This window comes from Thalassophryne amazonica, chromosome 1 (assembly GCF_902500255.1).
Source record: "Thalassophryne amazonica chromosome 1, fThaAma1.1, whole genome shotgun sequence".
In the NCBI taxonomy this organism is placed as follows: Eukaryota; Metazoa; Chordata; class Actinopteri; order Batrachoidiformes; family Batrachoididae; genus Thalassophryne; species Thalassophryne amazonica.
This window is the reverse complement of record NC_047103.1, coordinates 46,613,573-46,632,292: the sequence shown is the minus strand read 5'-3', so window position 1 is coordinate 46,632,292 and position 18,720 is coordinate 46,613,573. Positions and strand designations below refer to the sequence as shown.

General features: G+C 41.5%; 1 protein-coding gene across 1 annotated transcript in view; it reads right to left on the bottom strand.

Moving 5' to 3' along the window:
* Window positions 1–182: 182 nt before the first annotated feature.
* Window positions 183–18,720, bottom strand: part of flt1 (fms related receptor tyrosine kinase 1) — a 199,856-nt gene continuing 181,318 nt past the window's right edge. Inside the window, exons 18-30 of the mRNA XM_034169045.1 lie at window positions 18,477–18,581; window positions 18,254–18,367; window positions 15,584–15,672; window positions 11,618–11,708; window positions 11,453–11,550; window positions 9,899–10,021; window positions 3,949–4,060; window positions 3,127–3,226; window positions 1,773–1,878; window positions 1,587–1,669; window positions 1,353–1,407; window positions 1,180–1,271; window positions 183–1,080 (exon numbers count right to left, since the gene is read on the bottom strand). Of these exons, the coding sequence (XP_034024936.1) occupies window positions 912–1,080; window positions 1,180–1,271; window positions 1,353–1,407; window positions 1,587–1,669; window positions 1,773–1,878; window positions 3,127–3,226; window positions 3,949–4,060; window positions 9,899–10,021; window positions 11,453–11,550; window positions 11,618–11,708; window positions 15,584–15,672; window positions 18,254–18,367; window positions 18,477–18,581 (1,337 nt within the window). The 3' untranslated portion in view covers window positions 183–911. The remainder of the gene's footprint in view (window positions 1,081–1,179; window positions 1,272–1,352; window positions 1,408–1,586; window positions 1,670–1,772; window positions 1,879–3,126; window positions 3,227–3,948; window positions 4,061–9,898; window positions 10,022–11,452; window positions 11,551–11,617; window positions 11,709–15,583; window positions 15,673–18,253; window positions 18,368–18,476; window positions 18,582–18,720) is intronic.

The window sequence follows — 18,720 nt, the reverse complement described above, 5'->3', positions numbered from 1 at the left end:
CGTTCATATCACCATCTTCCAAGTCACAAGACACACTCCAATAACAGCAGTGACCCCCCCCCCTCCAAAAAATGTCCAAAACGCCTACAATCCCCATCTTAGTGTTATGCCCCTCTTGTGTTCATTGTCTCAAATTTTGCAATATTTGTGTGTACAGCAGTATTTTAATAAAGAATTGAGAATACAGAATACATGTAGGAATTTTATTTTTCCACGTGGGAATGTTTGCGTTTTTAATCAGAATTTGCTTAAAAACACACGCACGACAACAAATAACTAATATTTTAGTAAACTGCAATTTTAAAATATAAATGCTGCCTGTTGGTTTGTCCAACTTTGTTCAACATGAAATTACTACTATAGAAATAATTCCATTTTAAAGCACAGAAACCTTTAATGGGGGATTCAACTATAGAATGATTACAACATGAAAAATAAATACCAATAGATAAAATATTTCCATTAGATAATAAAATGAGTAACTGTCCAGCATATGGTGGCTGTGTGAGGACCAGTCATTTAAAAAAAAAAAAAAAGTCGTTATCACAAAGCGCTACATGAGGTACCAACACAAGCTGCAAAATTCATTCTGAATATGTGCATGTGAATAACGTTAGTATTCAAGTGCAAGCATCCGCCAAGCACACACACCGAAAGGTTTTAATTTAACAGCTCCATCTTTTCATCAAGTTTATAGAAAAGCAAGTCTTCCAGTATTAAAATACAAAAATTCTGGCTGTTATGTGGAAGGAGTTTTGCGTGGAATTGAAAGATGATACTGAAAACCTCTAGTGCAGTGAGCTTTGACAATTGATCTTTGTGTTTTTTGTTTTTACTGCTTGGCTGCAGATTTTAAAACCACTTTTTTTCAGAGCAGAAAATATACACCTGGTGCACAGTTAAAAAGAATGCTAGAATGAGGGGTAGAGGAAAGCTGAGCTGTAGTCGGGAGGAGGAGAACTCCCCTCATCAGACTCGCAGTCACATGGGAGAATGGATGGTTGGTTGTCACAGCAACCTGGGGTGTCACTACATATGAAGGGCTCCCGGCTTTCCTGGCGCTTTGAGAAGGTCAAGATCCTGCAAACACAAACATGCAGATTGTCATGCTGACTAATCTTTAACTGTTCATTTAAAGATTTTGTTATATAAAAGCAAATCTGTGGTTTTATCTCCGACCTGCTGAGTTTGTTGTTTTTGGAGCTGTTATTCCACATCAGATGTTTCAGCTCGTCTGATGGCAGGACCATGCCGCTGTCGCTCTGCTCATTCTGGAGCACATAGCGTTTGTTTAGTCCAAAATCAGTCTTATTTCATCTGTGTGTTTGTGGATGCAAAAGCAGTTTCCTTACATCGGGGCTGCTCGGTTCCTCAAAAGTCTGCAGGGAGGCCACATCCCTCATATAACTGGAGAGATTCAGATCCACAACATGAGTACAAGTTGAGAATTTCTCTTCTTACTCAGCCCGTTTGCTATTCTGACTTGTTCCCAAAATGAGTTTCATTTAGCTCATAACATGTCCCAGCACTTTGGTCTGTGCACCTGTCTCATTAGAAGCTTTTGTTTTTGTGCTGTCACCTCTTACCTCAGATTGGTGACTGCAATCGGGTTTCCTGCACTGTTGTGTGCGTTTACGATGGATCCCAGCGGAATATAATCCTTCCCCTTCTGTTTAAGAATAACAACATCTGTCAGTTTCTGAAATACTCTTGATGAAGCAGAAGCCTCTCGCCCAGCAGGGGGTTCCTCAGAGGTGTACGTCAAACCTAACCTGCTGCACCCTTGCCTGGAGCAGGTCTCCGAGAGTCTCCACCAGCTGCGAGAAGGTGGGGCGGTCACAGGGTTTGGCCTCCCAACATGCCAGCATCATGCTGTAACTGCAGTTGGACACAAACGAATGCATTTAGCAAGAAAAACAGCTGATAAAAGAAATGTGAGCACTGACACACCAATAAGTTTGATAATCCACTGAGTAAAAACACAGAGGCTGTACCACAAAACCAAAGCTTATCAGCAGTATGATGATCCACCAGAAAACATGATTGGAATTTTGGAGGGGAAGTACAGAGATAAGGCACAAGCATTTCATAAGTGACAAAGGTTGACGTGAAGGTCGAAATGATTAGTTCATGATCTGAAACCTACAGGTTCATCTTGAAACTGATGGGAATGTGATGGCTGGTGCACATGTGCTTGTGGAGCAGACTCACAAATATTTACTGATGTAATTCTTGATGGCAGCACAAGAATAAGCAGTGACTTTTTTTGCCAGTTTACAGGGAAATGCATCAAAATTAATCAATGTGCAGCAAAATCACTGAAAACACACACACACTGCCCACTCAACTTCACCATGGGGAGGGAAAGTGGAGGTTTGACCCGGCTAACACAGAGCACACTTCCAACGTTGTCATGAAAACTTGCAGTATTGTGTGAATATTGGTGGATTGTATACAAAGACGTAAATAATATGAGAACAAATCTATTTATAGTCAACTGTAGTTCAGCATAGATTTACCATTTTTACAGTAATTTTAGTTTATTGTAGTTGTGGATCATTGGGATTCCAGCAAAAAAAAAAAAAAATGTTCATATTCACTTACTTTGTATGTTGCTGTGGTGGTGGTGGTGGGGGTGTTTCTTTCAAATGGGCTTGGAGTTGACATGTTCTCCCCATGTTTGCGTGAGTTGACACCGGGTGCTCCAGCCTCCACCCACTTCCAAAGACATGCTGTAGGTTTGTCTCTGTATCAGCCCTATGATGGCCTGGCAGCCTGTCACTCAACTGACTGCTGGGACAGGCTCCAGCTTCCCATGACCCTCAACTGTAATAAGCAGGCTTAGAAAATGTACATACAATGTCTTGATGCTATTTTTAGCGCAGTGATTAATTGGGAGCTGGGTGGGCTGGTAAAATCAGTCACCAGAACCGAACCCAACTAAACGAAGTTCACAGAAGCATCCAGAATAATAAGCAACTGATGCTGTAACATCCTGAAAAATCACGTCAAATCATTCTTTTACTCCTTTGAGTAAAGGAATGAGACAAAAACATATTTATATCCTATTCTGATACTTTTACTCTCCACAAAAGATAAATTATGGATGATTTGATAAGAACTCACATCTCAGGTGTGCTGTACTCTGGTGCTTGCATCCTTGTTCCAGACTTCAGCCTATGACAGAACTCCTCATTGATGTGAAGACCAGGATATGGCGAAGCTCCTGTTGGACAACAGGAGTTTATATGAATATTGCAGCAGAACAAAGGCAGTTCTAAACTAGAAGATTAGAAACACACAATCCCATCCTGTGATGACGTTTCATGGATCTATCTACTGACTGACATGAAGATGTTACAATCAGGACATCATGGATTTTATTATTAAGCACCATGTTTCAGTTAGGGGGCACATGGCTTTGTGGTTAGCATGTTACCTCATAACTAGAAGGTGCTGGGATCACTTTCCACTGGGTCCTTTCTGTGAGTTTGTGTTGGTTCCCTCTAGGTGGTCTGGCTTCCTCCCACTTCCAAAGACATGCGGCTTAGGTCAGCTGGAGACTTTAACTTCACTGTAGGTGTGAATGAGTTTTTCTGTCTACATGTGGCCTGCTGAAAAGCACCCATCCTGGCCAGGAAGTGTCCCACCTTTTGCCCGATGACCACTGGGATAGACTTCAGCTCCTCCGTGACTCTTAATTGGAATAAGCGGGTATAGGAAATTAATTTTTCAGAGATTTTAACCAGGTAGTGATATTTAAAACCAGGCAGTCTGTTCTGTGTATGAATGATCCTGTCCGATCACAGAAGCTAAGCTCCTGGTTACTTGGATAGGAGACCTATTAGTAATACCACAAGCTGTGTGAATTTGTACTGGAAATGTGGCCTAAGGACCAAAAACCCAAAATGGTGATCTTCAAAACAAGTGTGTCAAGAGGGATTTTACCCAAAGAGAAGATCTCCCACAGTAGAATGCCGTAGGACCAGACGTCACTCTGGGTTGTGAACACCTTGTCAAAGATGGACTCTGGAGACATCCACTTGAGAGGGAGACGGGCCTGCTCAGCCAATCACAGCAGAGGTACAGAGTTTAAAAACTGCATTAAGAAGAAACTGAGTGCTTCCAAAGACCCATCTCAGGGAAATATGTTGAGTATTATTTAATGCTCAGTGTTTGCAAAAACAACAAACTAAATAAATACAGCAGCTAACATCCACATTCAAGCAACACATCAGCACAGTAAAACCGGTGTCGCAGACCGAACGGTCCTCCCCTAAAAATTGGTCCGCCCTGCCTCCACTGCGCATGCATCATTTCAGACCTCAGACGCTCGTCTTAAATGCTGATGTGAATCTGAATTGAAAACCCACACTTTAAAGGGACCAGGTGTGGGAGGGCTGGAGGTTTGGACCAAACTCATGCCTAAACGTGCGCCAACATGGCGTTATCATGGCACTACGTGGCTTAGTGTGGCTGATGCGAGCCATTCGAGGCTGTAATGACGGGTGGTCGTGGCTCACGAGAGGCTGCTACGTGGCACATGCGGGGTACAGAGAGGCACATAGTGGCACCTTCATAGTGGATACGTGATAGATGAAAACGTGGGTCATTCTTCAAATAATCACCCCACACCCATGTGTGGCTCCTTCTTCAGCCTTCATTATTCGGTGGGACCGAGGCTTAAGACAGTCTTTTCACCCAAAGCGATCAAATGGATTAATGGGATTATTAACCATCAGATGACAAGGTACAAATCCTTAAATCATTCAGAAGTCAGTTTTAAGCAGAAACAAGGTGAAACTGTGACGCTTTGAAATGACCAATGCGCACTGAATGCATTAGCTAGCAGCTCATGTAGCCGCGGTGCTCTTTTTGCTTCTTCCGTCTTTTATGATGAAATAATGCTGAATTTATGTGGAAATGATTGTACAAAAGCTTCAGATAACTGTCGCTGAGATAGATGATGACTGGAATGCAGTTTGAAGCAGTAACGAGGTGGTAATGGGTGATCCGTGGCTAATGACGCATGTGCAGTAAAGGCAGGGCGGACCGATTTTTAGGGGGGACCGTTCGGTCAGCTGGGATGCAAGGAACAGGATCAGAGTAAGTTATTCATGTAACGCATTTTGAGCGTTAAATAGTCTTATGACAGAAGGAATAAAAGAATTTGCATAACTGTTTATTTTTGGTGTTGGAACATGATAATGCTGACCTGAGGGCACAAATTACAAATTCATTATAAAGCAAATTGGGCAGGTTGGCACAATATTCTGTTTGCTTTCTGGACCACTTGCCTCCAGAGGTCATTAAGTTGGATGCCAGTGATCTTTGAGAATATCATGACAATGTCATTCAGGGGTGATTCTTAGACTACGGGCACTTATGTCCTTTGATCATATTGTATGAAAAACAGAAAAAAAGGGGAAATTTCACACTTTTATAGTTATCTTTACAATGAAAGTGTGTTACGAAATTTGTTCTAGTAGTCTATGATGACTTTTTCACCTTTTTTCAGCATCATTATATGCAAATATTGCCGTTTTGTGCTTGTCCCACACCCAGACTTTTGATCTTCAATGCTAAAAATGAATGGTAAAAAACGTTTTTTCTAATGTTTTAAAATATCTCTGAATAAAATATCAGTAAAATAATCAAAACATAATTGGGGTATTCAATGTCATACAACTGTTGTGATTTTTTTAAACAAAATGTAGTTGTCCCACACTATTGCCGTAATTTCCACCACAACACTGTAATGTCCCTTTAAACAGTTTGTATGAAAGATTGTTTGGGTAGTTTCTATGGAGATAAACAGTAACATCAGAGCATGTATATAGTGCCAAATCACAACAAACAGTTGCCCCAAGGCGCTTTATATTGTAAGGCAATGGTGTGGTGGAAATTACATTTACAAGGCCAATAGTGCCCATAGTTAAAGAATTACCCTCAGACATGTTTCATCTTCAGATAATCCATAGAACCAGTATATAAAATAAAATGTTAAGACTGTCAACAAAGGTTTGGTAAAAGGTACATAAAATTTCTTTACAGACAATAAAAGAGCTGAGTTTCCTCAGCAAGTGAGCTCTTTGGTTTGCTCGCTTGACAATGCTGTCTGTGTTCTCACTGAATTTCATTTGCGAGTCAAATGCTGTGCCAAAATACTTGTATGTTTGTACAATTTGTACCTCCTCACCATGTACAGCGCATCCAGAAAATATTCACAGCTTTTCACTTTTCCCCTCTCACAATTCTATTTATGTGATTTATGTGTAATGTGATTTTTAAAAAAAAATTTATTAAAAAATAAAAAACTAAGAAATCACGTACATATTCACACCCTTTGCTCAATACTTTGTGCTTAGGGTCACTGTCCTGCTAAAAGATGAACCATCGCCCCAGTCTGAGGTCAGGAGTGCTCTGGAGCAAGTTTTCATCCAGGATGTCTCTGTACATTGCTGCATTCATCTTTCCCTCAATCCTGACTAGTCTCCCAGTTCCTGTCAGTGAAAAACATACCCACAGCCAGTACTGCCACAGTTACTTTGAAAAAGTAATCAAATTACTGATTACTCCTTGAAACAGTAACTTAGTTATTTTACTGATTACTCAATTGTAAAAGTAACTAAGATAGATTACTAGTTACTTTTTTAGTTACTTTCCCCAGCTGCCGACAACAACCCTCTGCCACCTTAACATGACAATGATACTTGTTTAGCCAAAACTCACTTTATAGTCACCCTTTCTTGACTTCAATGAAAATAAATACTTGTTTTAGCAAAAGTAAAATAAAGACATCTTTCTTGACCTCATATTTTACTGCTGACAGCACTGTAACAGTAAAACTTGCAATTTCTAACCTACATTGTTTATAAATGTAACTATTAAATTCTAAACATTTAAATTCTCTCTAAACATTTTACTTGTCGAAATTATTATTATTATAAGTAGTATTAGTAGTTGTAGTAAAAAAAAAGGCTTCAAAACTGGACCTTTAATCTGGGGGGGGGGGGGGGGGGGGGTGGCACATCCCTGCCCCACGCCCCCATTCCATCTGGATTCGCACCTGCTTTGGCGTTTGAGCACAAAGAATGGATAACATTTATTTATGCAGAAAGCATGACCAGATTTACAGGTAAGAAAGTTTTATTGCGTTTTCACATCATGTGGTCCTCAGAAAGAGAGTTTAGGTGCATTTGAGTGGAAAATAGTGTTAGTTGTTATCGCGTCGCGGAGGATCAGCTGTTTTTAACGAGCAGATACTGAGCGGCTCAACTCAGAATTCTAAATAAAGGAGAAAAAAAGCATAAAAATGTCTTTGTAAAGCTCAGTGCAGGTGTGCTGTTGTGCTTTAAGAGGTGAGGACGAGTCATAGCTGCTGCAGAAAACCGCGGATGAAAAGCTCACAGCTCGCTTAAAGTGGGCAGTTCAGTCGAACCCCGACCTCCTGCCCACGGACCAAGTTTAATGCTGCTATCGACCCACAATGCAAAAATAATAGTAACGCACAGTGACTTGGAGAAGTAACTTTAATCTGATTACTGATTTGGAAAGATTAACGCATTAGATTAACTCATTACTGAAAAAAGTGGTCAGAGTAGAGTAACGCGTTACCGGCATTACTGCCCACACCATGATGCTGCCACCACCATGCTTCACTGTAGGGATGGTGCCTGGTTTCCTACAAAAATGATGCCTGGCATTCACACTAAAGAGTTCAATCTTTGTCTCATCGGACCAGAGAATTTTGTTTCTCATGGTCAGAGATTTTCAGGTGCCTTATAGCAAACTCCAGATGGCCTGCCATGAGCTTTTACGAAAGAGTGGCTTCCATCTGGCCATTCTACCATACACGCCTGATTGGTGGATTGCTGCAGAGATGGTTGTGCTTCTGGAAGGTTCCACAGAGGAATGGTGGAGCTCTGACAGAGTGATCACTGGGTTAGTCAGAGAGGTGACAAAGATAAGATAAACATGCAGCCAGCTCTAGGAAGAGTCCTTGTGGATCTGAACGTCTTCCATTTACGGATGATGGAGCCCGGTGTGCTCATTGGGACCTTCAAAGCAACACAAATGTTTCTGTATCCTTCCCCAGATTTGTGTCTCCAGACAATCCTGTCTTGGAGGTCTACAGACAGTTCCTTTGACTTCATGCTTGGTTTGTGCTCTGACATGCACTAACTGTGGGACATTATATGTAGACAGGTGTGTGCCTTTGCAAATCATGTCCAATCAGCTGAATTTACCTCAGGTGGACTCCAGTTAAGCCAGGGGTGGGCATCGAGGGCCGAGACACTGCAGGTTTTCCATGCAACCATTCACCTCAGCAGGTGGGTTGCTGATGAGCTTCTTCTCTGAACATAAACACCTGATCATTAATGAAATCACCTGCTGAGGTGACTGGTTGCACGGAAAACCTGCAGTGTCTCTGCCCTTTATGGCACATGATTGCCCACCCCTGAGTTAAGCTGTAGAAACATCTCAAGGATGATCAGTGGAAACAGGATGCACCTGAGCTCAATTTTGAGCTTCATGTCAAAGGCTGTGAATTCTGTACATGTGATTTCTTAGTTGTTTTTTTTTTTTTTTTTATATAAATTTGGAAATTTCACATTGTCATATGGGATATTGTGTGTAGAATTTTTGAGGGGAAAAAATAAATTTAATCCATTTTGGAATAAAGCTGTAACATAACAAAAAGTGTACTTTTCAGTTACGGGTGTAGTGCAGGACAGAGTGTTGCTAAGCAGTTAGTGAGCTTGTTTCCAAAGCAAAAGGTTCCCAGTTCAAAACCCGCACCTGCCCCTGCCCATTCTTCATGTAATGTGGCGTTGTGTCAGGAAGGCCAACTGGCATAAAAAGCTTGTGTCAAATCAACATGCAGTCCCATCTCGGATATGCAACCCCAAGTAAAAGAAAGCGGAGAAATAGTAGATGGACTGCATTTATATAGCGCTTTTCCATCTGCATCAGCAGCTCAAAGTGCTTTACAATTATGCCTCACATTCAGCTATTCACACACCGATGCCAGGGTGCTGCCATGCAAGCTGCTCACTACACACTGGGAGCAACTTGGGGATTTAGGACCTTGCCCATAGTGCAGCAGATAAGAGAATATTTAGAGCGGAATCCTGCAAATGGTGATAAAAGCATGAAATTCGGCGGAAATAGTCCTCAGACAATCCTCTTTTGAAAAGAAAAAAAAAATGATTGGCCACTTGAATTTTCAGTTGGTGTTCAGGTAGAGGTCAATTGAAGAATTACACAGGAGTCAAAATTAAAAGATGCTCCAATCATATTGAAACCTATGCCACATTATTTGCCTGATCATAAAGATTCCAAAAAGGTATGATTTGGATGGTCTGTAACTGAATTCTATGGAGATATGGGATAAAAACAGCAAGAATGGTGACAAAGGTCAGTCTCGGTTTGTACAGGGGTCAAAAGTTAAAGTTGCTCCAATTTCGGCTAAAAGTGATGCAAATAACTAGGTGAGTTAACAGGGTTTTGAAAAGGAATAGTTTGGACCATGTCATCCTTAATTATCACATTACGGGGTAACATATGTCACATGCCAAGAATTCAATAGACGTAGACCTTGTTTGACCTTTACTTTGGAGACCAAGTATTCAACACTGTCAAAACTATTCCATTTATTAATCCTATTAGCTCAACCAATAACCAATTTGAAGCCACTAGACCATCATCTCCCTATAGGAGAAGCTAAAGGAACTTATTTATAGTTCTGGGTGTTTCTGTGACAATAACATACATTTCAGAGAAAACAACACTGCTCAAACTTATCCTTTCTCTTTTGACATTTCCACATTAAGCGGACAAAAGTATTGCATGCTGGATGTTTCAGTTTCTTACAGATTTTCTTGTGTATACTCACATCTCCTTTGCGAACATAATCCGGGTCTTTGTAAATGTCTCTGGCCAGGCCAAAGTCACAGATCTTCACAACCTTATTGTCAGACAGTAGAATGTTCCTGGCTGCCAGATCTCTGTGGATACACTGGTGAGGCGGCACATGGTACATACATAATGAAATACGAGGTCTGTCAATAAAGTATAGGTCCTTTTTTATTTTTTTCAAAAACTATATGGATTTCATTCATATGTTTTTACGTCAGACATGCTTGAACCCTTGTGCGCATGCGTGAGTTTTTCCACGTCTGTCGGTGACGTCATTCGCCTGTGAGCACTCCTTGTGGGAGGAGTCGTCCAGCCCCTCGTCGGAATTCCTTTGTCTGAGAAGTTGCTGAAAGACTGGTGCTTTGTTTGATCAAAATTTTTTCTAAACCTGTGAGGCACATCAAAGTGGACACGGTTCGAAAAATTAAGCTGGTTTTCGGTGAAAATTTTAATGGCCGATGAGAGATTTTGAGGTGATACTGTGGCTTTAAGGACTTCCCACGGTGCGAGACGTCGTGCAGCGCTCTCAGGCGCCGTCGTCAGCCTGTTTCAAGCTGAAAACCTCCACATTTCAGGCTCTATTGATCCAGGACGTCGTGAGAGAACAGAGAAGTTTCAGAAGAAGTCGGTTTCAGCATTTTATCTGGATATTCCACTGTTAAAGGAGATTTTTTTAATGAAAGACGTGCGGACGGATTGCAGCGTCGGCTCGCAGCCGCTGCGACGCTCCGCCACAGGAAAAACACCTCTGTTGGAAGCCATAAGGACAAGTTGGAACATGTCCAGCTGTTAAACAATTTCTCATATACTCACTCCACTGAAAGCCATCAAAAGCCGCCTGGATTTTACAAATGGTTATCAACACGGAGGTGTTTTTCCTGTGCCGCCGCACCGCGCCGGCTGCGTCCCGACGCGCGGACCCGTCCGCACGTCTTTCATTAAAAAAATCTCCTTTAACAGTGGAATATCCGGATAAAATGCTGAAACCGACTTCTTCTGAAACTTCTCTGTTCTCTCACGACGTCCTGGATCAATAGAGCCTGAAATGTGGAGGTTTTCAGCTTGAAACAGGCTGATGACGGCGCCTGAGAGCGCTGCGCAACGTCTCGCACCGTGGGAAGTCCTTAAAGCGACAGTATTGCCTCAAAATCTCTCATCAGCCATTAAAATTTTCACTGAAAACCAGCTTAATTTTTTGAACCGTGTCCACTTCGATGTGCCTCACAGGTTTAGAAAAAATTTTGATCAAACAAAGCACCAGTCTCTCAGCAACTTCTCAGACAAAGGAATTCCGACGAGGGGCTGGACGACTCCTCCCACAAGGAGTGCTCACAGGCGAATGACATCACCGACAGGCGTGGAAAAACTCACGCATGCGCACAAGGGTTCAAGCATGTCTGACGTAAAAACATATGAATGAAATCCATATAGTTTTTGAAAAAAATAAAAAGGACCTATACTTTATTGACAGCCCTCGTATATGCAACACTTGTGTATACATTCACACCAGTGAACACAGAAGGTAACAGACCTTGCGAGAGGCCAGAAACTCCATTCCTCGTGCCGACTGGAAGCTGAAGGAGATGAGATCCTCCAGGAATAACAGAAAGTTGGAGGTAGGTTTGGGTTCTAGAGGGAGGATATAGTGAATTCATCAAAATATACAAACTCAGGACAAACTTTATTGAGCTCTTACCAATGGCATTCTTTTTTTGGTCCCTAATGCTGTTCTGAGTGTCAGACATGAAGCCCAAAGACATAATCTCTCCGTTCTTTCCTCCAGTCAGCTGAGAGACAATAAAAGCAAACCAAGGTCATCCAAAATGATCTGAGAGAGTGAGAAATTTGCAAAGATTAACTCAACCTGTTGGCACAGGGTTGATCACTGTGTTTTCTGGACTGTAAGTCCCTTTTTTTCTAGTTTGGGAGGTCCTATAACTTCTGAAGTGACATATAACATCCTGCCACCAAGCAGCAGTAGAACAAGCAGCTCATCGCACACTTCCCTCACTCAAGCCCTCTAACACTTCCTGGAGGATCCCAAGGCTTTCCTAAACCACCAAGGGAAACATAATCCTGCCAACATGTTCTGGGTCTTCCCCGAGGCCTCCTCCCAGTTGGACATGCCTGGAAGACTTCCCTAGGGAGACAACCATGGGCATACTCTCACCAGATGCCTGAACCACCTCAGGTGGCTCTTTTCAACGTGAATAGGCAGTGGCTCTACTCTGAATTCCTCCCAGATGGTCAAGTTCAGCCCAGATACCTGACGGAGGAATCTTATTCCTGCCACTTGTATCCACGGCATTATTCTTTGTCATTAGCCAAAGTTCATGACCACAGATGAGGATATGAGCATACGTAAATTGAGTCTTGCCTTTTGGCTCAGCTCTTTCTTCACCACAAAGTTCTGGTACAGCATTCATAAAACAACAGACATAGTCCCAGTCCGTCTATCGATCTCATGCTCCAATTACTCCCACACATGAACAAGATCCTGAGATACTTAAACTCCACTTGGGGCAATAACTCTCCCCTGACCCAGACAGGGAGAGGGAAACAGAAAACATCTAACTGGAAATGGTGAGTGATGTTATTTTACATTTATCTGACATTGCTATACAATTTTCTTCATATATTACTATTTTTGTAAGCCAATGACTTTGGTGAACCCCTTTCTAGAACCAAAACATTTCATTCACATGAACAAAGGTTTATTATTTTTTTTTCAATAAACCTTCTTTATCTTCCCTAAGCAACAACTAAGAAAAAAGGAAGATAAAGATTAAAGACATTTCTAAAAATGTATTTCTTTTTTTTTTTTCTCAGATTTAGAGCCAAAATATTTCTACACTCAGTGGTCCAGTCAAATGTGTGACACATTTTCTGAAAGCTGAGACTGTTATGAACGTTTTGATATGCAACACATTGTGATTATACTAAAAACAATGCTCCTTAAAATGAGAATTATGAAAGTATGGTAAAGCCTAGAAAATGCCCCTGGACCCCAGAGAGTTAGTTGCCTCATTATCTTCTGCTTGCTAACATGGTGTTTGCATTATAAATGTACATCTAACCGCCAGGGAAACGGCCTAGGTGGAGCCAAAATGCACCCCCACACTGCACCTAGGGATGGGTATCGAGAACCGTTTCCTTTCGGGTATCGTTAAAAAAATGATTCGATCCACAGACATCAATAAGCTTTTTGCTTAATGATTCCCTTATCAATCCTTCAGAGTGGCTGTTGTTTTGGGGGGTGTTTGTCAGGAAAATGATAATTTCTCTAAATTGATTACAGACCCTGCAGCGGGTCTGTAATCAACTTTTCTGCAGTGTGGCTTTGCTTTGAACCTTGAACCAATCGAAGCAGTGATTCGATCTACTGATTCGTGGATTCATTGTTTTATTTCACTTTATCCTAATTTTTCCCCGCTAAAACCCAGAAGAGCATATGTCTGTGAGTAGCATTTAATATTTTTATGATAAACCGACCTGTTATGGTCTTCTGAAACAGTAGATAGATGTATTTTATAACTTAAAAACGGGACTGATGCTAATGCGTTAGCATGTCTATGGCATTTTCAATGTTAAAGTTAGCATTAAGCTGTTCGCATCAGCACGTTTGTCTTGATTTGTTTTCTGTATAATTAATGGCTCAGTGTTCATTGTCGTAAGAGACAAATTGCATTTTTTTTTTTATTCATATATTAATAATAGCAACAACAATAATAGTCTACATAATAGACAATAATAGTCAATAATAATACACTAATAATGTTACAATACAATTTTAGAGAAAGAGACAAAAAGAACCTAATGAAACAAAACAACAGAAAAGATAAAACCATCTAACAATGAAAATAAATAAATACATATAGAAATAAATAAGTGTTTCCTGTGAACACCTAGTGACTCTTACACCTCCACTTCATTCCTGTTTTATTTAAGTTTAATGACAATTTGTTTCAGTCAAACCATATTTTCAATGTGTTAATTTCTTCAGTGATTTCCTCCAGAACCATCTGTCAAGCTAGAAAACTGCTGCATCCTAGTAAGAGCAGAATACTACTGGAATGAATTTGAATAAAGTTGTTTTTTTTTCTCACCAAAATGGATGCTGCTCTGTTTTTCACCACTTTCATCTCTGAATATGTCAATAGTGAGTCACTCCTCCGTTCTGTTCACACAGCTCCAAACGCTGTGCGGCTTTCTGCCGAGTCAAGTTAGAACGATAGAGCCCAGTCGGAATTAATAAATTTAAAGCGAAACGCCATTTAAATCAAATGACACCTCTTTCCAAACATTGTAATACAAATAAACTGCAATCAATCAAAATGTTTTTTCCTCCCAAAACAAGATGTCCTGCGCTGACGTGCAGCAGCTGGCTGAGCTCAGCTCAGAGGTACAGAGAGACATTCATGCCAAAATGTCTGAAAAGAAATGCTTTTGACAAAAACTACAGATTTTATTTAATTTTATTTATGTCCAGAGATCAATTTAATATGTTGTTGACATAGAAAACCTGTAAAGCCTACTTTTAGTACACAGAAAATTCACAAGGGGTTTCATAATTCATAAGGGAATCGATAAGGAATCGGATTGATAAGCGGAATCGATAATGGCATCAATATAGATAAAATCTTATCAATACCCATCCCTAACTCCCCCTCTTGGAGGCACAGGAAGCAACTTCACACACAAGGGGAAGCACACAGTGTGCCGGCATAGGCACACAAAAGGGGGCACCCCAGAATGGCACCACCCGGGCAACGGCCCCCTAAGGGAGGAGCGAGCAGTGGTGGGTACAAGGAGCCAGCACGACTGAACACCAAGCCCGGGCAGTGACCACCGAGCCAACGAGGGGGAGATCCGTCCCCCAGACAAGGGGCGGGACCAAGACCCCCCCCCCCCCCCCCATGTCCTGTATGTCTTTGGATGTAGGAGGAAGCTGGAACACCCAAAGGGAACCCATGCAAACATGGGGAGAACATGTAAACTCCACAGGTGGGAATTGATCTCATGACTTTCTTGCTGTGAGGCAACAGTGCTAACCACCAAGCAACTGTGCTGCCCTAAATAATGCACAGATAAAATTAATTTTACTTCTTGCATGAATTGGTAGCACCACGTTTCAAAAGTAAACGCAGCATATAGGCCGGTGTGACTTAATATATTTTTCTTCTTCACGATGCATTTTTGGACAGATGTAAGTAATACTCTAGTGCGACTTATTGTCTGAAAAAAATGTTAGTTTGAAATCTTTCTTTAATGGTTCTTTTGATTAACACACTGCATGTGATACAGAGTAAACCAACATTTGGGGACTGAGCAGATGAACTTTCAGGCCTTGTTTCGTGACAGTTGTTGAAAAATTCAGGAACTTGATGTCTTTCTTTGAACCAGATATCTTCTCCGCTTCACATTGCAGAAGTTGAGTTTTTGTGTGCCTGGTTTTGTAATAGCATAAAGGTGTCACTTTGGTTTTGCACAGAAAGCTGTATGTGGAACATTTCAACAAATACACATGGTATGTGAGGCACACAGGCTAAATGCATGACTGTAAATGTGTGTGAAAAAAAATAAAGGCCACCATGACATGACAACATCTTTGAGAATATTTGTAGGTGTGAAAGGAAGGAAGCTGTGAGGTGGCTGAGCTCACCCGGTCTTGCATGAATATTTCTCTGTTGTTCTTTAGGAAAGTAGATAAATTTCCATAGCGACAGTACTCAACGATGACCATCAGCGGCCCTGCACACACAGAAAATCTTACAAATGGGACAAATGTGGGGTACACACACGTGCAGTGACGCGCTCACAGGACATGCACACAAATAAACATGCATGCAATAACATTTAAAATGTATCAAATTAAACACATGGTGATAAGTCTAATAATTACGCATATGCTGATTAGTTACAAATATGCTTTTGTATTCTGCAAGTAATTTAAAGAGGTGCCATTTTATAATCATTATAACCAAAACTAATTTTTGTTTTTTTTAACAATGATGCAAAAAAGATGAATGTGCACATGTGCGATCTGTTCAAATAGATCTAGGTTCGGAAGCATGCATTGGTGCCATAAATCACCACATCCATCACACCACAGAACTGCCTGGATCCTGGATAGCAACCATCCTGGCAGACAACTGACACATCTTTACTTCTTGAAGGTCGAAGGCTGTGACATCTGTCTGTCACAGCCACGTGAAACGTGGACATCCCCTTGGTCTTGTCTACACACTGGGGTCCTCAACACTGTGCTGGATGATCATTTTTAGAGAAACGTGCCACATGGTGGCCATGGTGATGCTCCTATTCTGAGTCTCTGTAAGTAACTGTTTGTTTGACGCAAAGTCATTCCAGCAGTACCCAAGGATCTGCCAAAGAGACCAAGTACCAAACACATGTAGTTGTCGCTTTAGGTCACCGGTAAGCAGAGGTGGGATGAAGTCACCATCAAGTCAATCTTAAGTCATGAATCAGCAAGTCCCAAGTCAAGTCTCAAGTCATAATGACACCAATTGTTTGCAAGCTGACTTGAGACTTGACGTGGGACTTGCAAACTGATGACTTGACAGTGACTTTGTCAACCTCTGCCGGTAAGCATCCAAGGTGGTGGAGGTGATAGTCTAGTGGTTAAGGTGTTGGGCTTGAGTCCAGAAGATCATAAATCATAAAGATCATAAATCCCCGCCTGACTGGAAAATCACTAAGGGCCCTTGGCAAGGCCTTTAATCCCCTATTGCTCCCGGTGTGTAGTGAGCGCCTTGTATGGCAGCACCCTCACATCGGGGTGAATGTGAGGCATTATTTGTAAAGGGCTTTGAGTGTCTGATGCAGATGGAAAAGCGCTATATAAATGAGGTCCATTTACCATTTACAAAGTCTCACAACCATACAGTAAGACAGGAAGCACCAGGACTCCAAAGACTTGGACCTTTTTTCTCAAGCAAAGATACTGTCATTGCCAAATACACCTGTCTATTGACCTCATGACTCCATAAGCTCTTCTCAGATACCTCTGTCTCAATGGCCGAGGACCCACAGACATGAATTCCACTGTCGTAATAAAATAATGTCTCAACTGCACAAGTTTGATACTTTCGCTACATACAAATACACTTTTGATGTCCAAATCCAGAAGTAATTGAAAGCCTAGATCTTAAGGAAAATTGCAAGTGCAGACACTCTGGTTCTTCAATCAGCTTCTTAAATGCTGATAACAGGCAATCTATTGATTCAGCAAAGATAACAGCATCAGCACCTAAACCACTGGTTTCTACAGCTCTACCCAATGTACATGTAGGAACAGTGTACGAAATAGAGCACATACTTGATGAACAACAGTATTCACTGTGAAAGAGCCAGTGTTTCTGTCCCCACTCCATACAGCAATCACAGTATCTGTGTAACAGCTGGTTTTAATGCCCAGCAACTTCTTGGGGATCCCAAGGGGAGGTGATGGTCTAGTGGATAAGCGTTGGGCTTGAGACCAGAGGATCATCGGTTCAAATCCCAGCCTGACCGGAAAATAACTAAGGGCCCTTGGGCAAGGTCCTTAATAGTTGCTCCCGGTGTGTAGTGAGTACCTTGCATAGCAGCAGCCTCACATCAGGGTGAATGTGAGGCACTGATGTGTAAAGCGCTTTGAGCATCTGATGCAGATGGAAAAGCGCTATATAAATGCAGTCCAAAATATATGGCGCATTGTGTCTCAAGTTTAAAGTGTTTTTTAAACAAATCTGATTTGATTTCAATGACCAGTAAATTTGCATGGCAGTGAAAGAAATTCATAATAATCTCATTAACAATATCTTATTAACAATACAATTTCATATTTGGAGAATAGGCCCTAATATGAAAAAGGGAGCTAAGAATGCAGTCTTGAGGGACCCCGCAGGTGCTCCCTAGGTGCATAGGTGCTCCCTTTTCATTGGTGTTCAACAAATATCTTGGAATGTTTGAAGTCCTTTGTAATCATCAATGTGAAGCTTAAATGGAGGCGCAAATGTTGAGACCCATGGACAACTGTAGAATACTTATTGTAATTGACAACAGTAATATGAAACGATGGAGAAATTGTGTTAAATTTTACAACACAGTGAAGAAGGGATTCCATTATTTCAACAATTTGTCATGTTTTTGTCATCAGCTGAGGCTGGCCAGTTGTCTGCTATCTTTTCTCAACAAAACTACCCATTTGTCCTTGTTGAAACTATCATTGTTTTCACTGAATGAGGTCAAGTGCAAGGTGACAACACACTTCTAAGTCCTGAAGCTGATTCCTTCGCGACCATCTTTTCCCAGCGACTGGCTGCACACTGACCTCCTGCTTTGGTACAGGCTCCCAGCAGGTTGACTACATTCAGGTGGTGCCCAATGTGGTTGAGGATCTTCAATTCAGTCATTAGAGCTTTGTACTCGCTGGCTGTAGCTCCATCTGGTGGGAAAAAGCGTGCAGTACAAAATAAACACACACAACTGTACTTAGATACAAGCACCATGTCCAACAACACCTGTGGATATTTAGGGATAATTTGATTTAGCACCTTTGAGCATCTTCACAGCCACAGTGCTGCAGCTGGTGGCGCCATCGATAGCAAATGCTGTGGCCTGCATGACCTTGCCAAAGGCGCCGCAACCCAAAGGTTTCCCTGGGAAAGTGGAGGAGGGAGAATGTGTATTTTTGTGTTTAATGACCTCGCTTTATTAATGACTATTATCATCCATCCTGGGGACGGGATGTTGATGAGAGAAGACTCCATCAACATTCCATCTCGCTCATTCTGAATT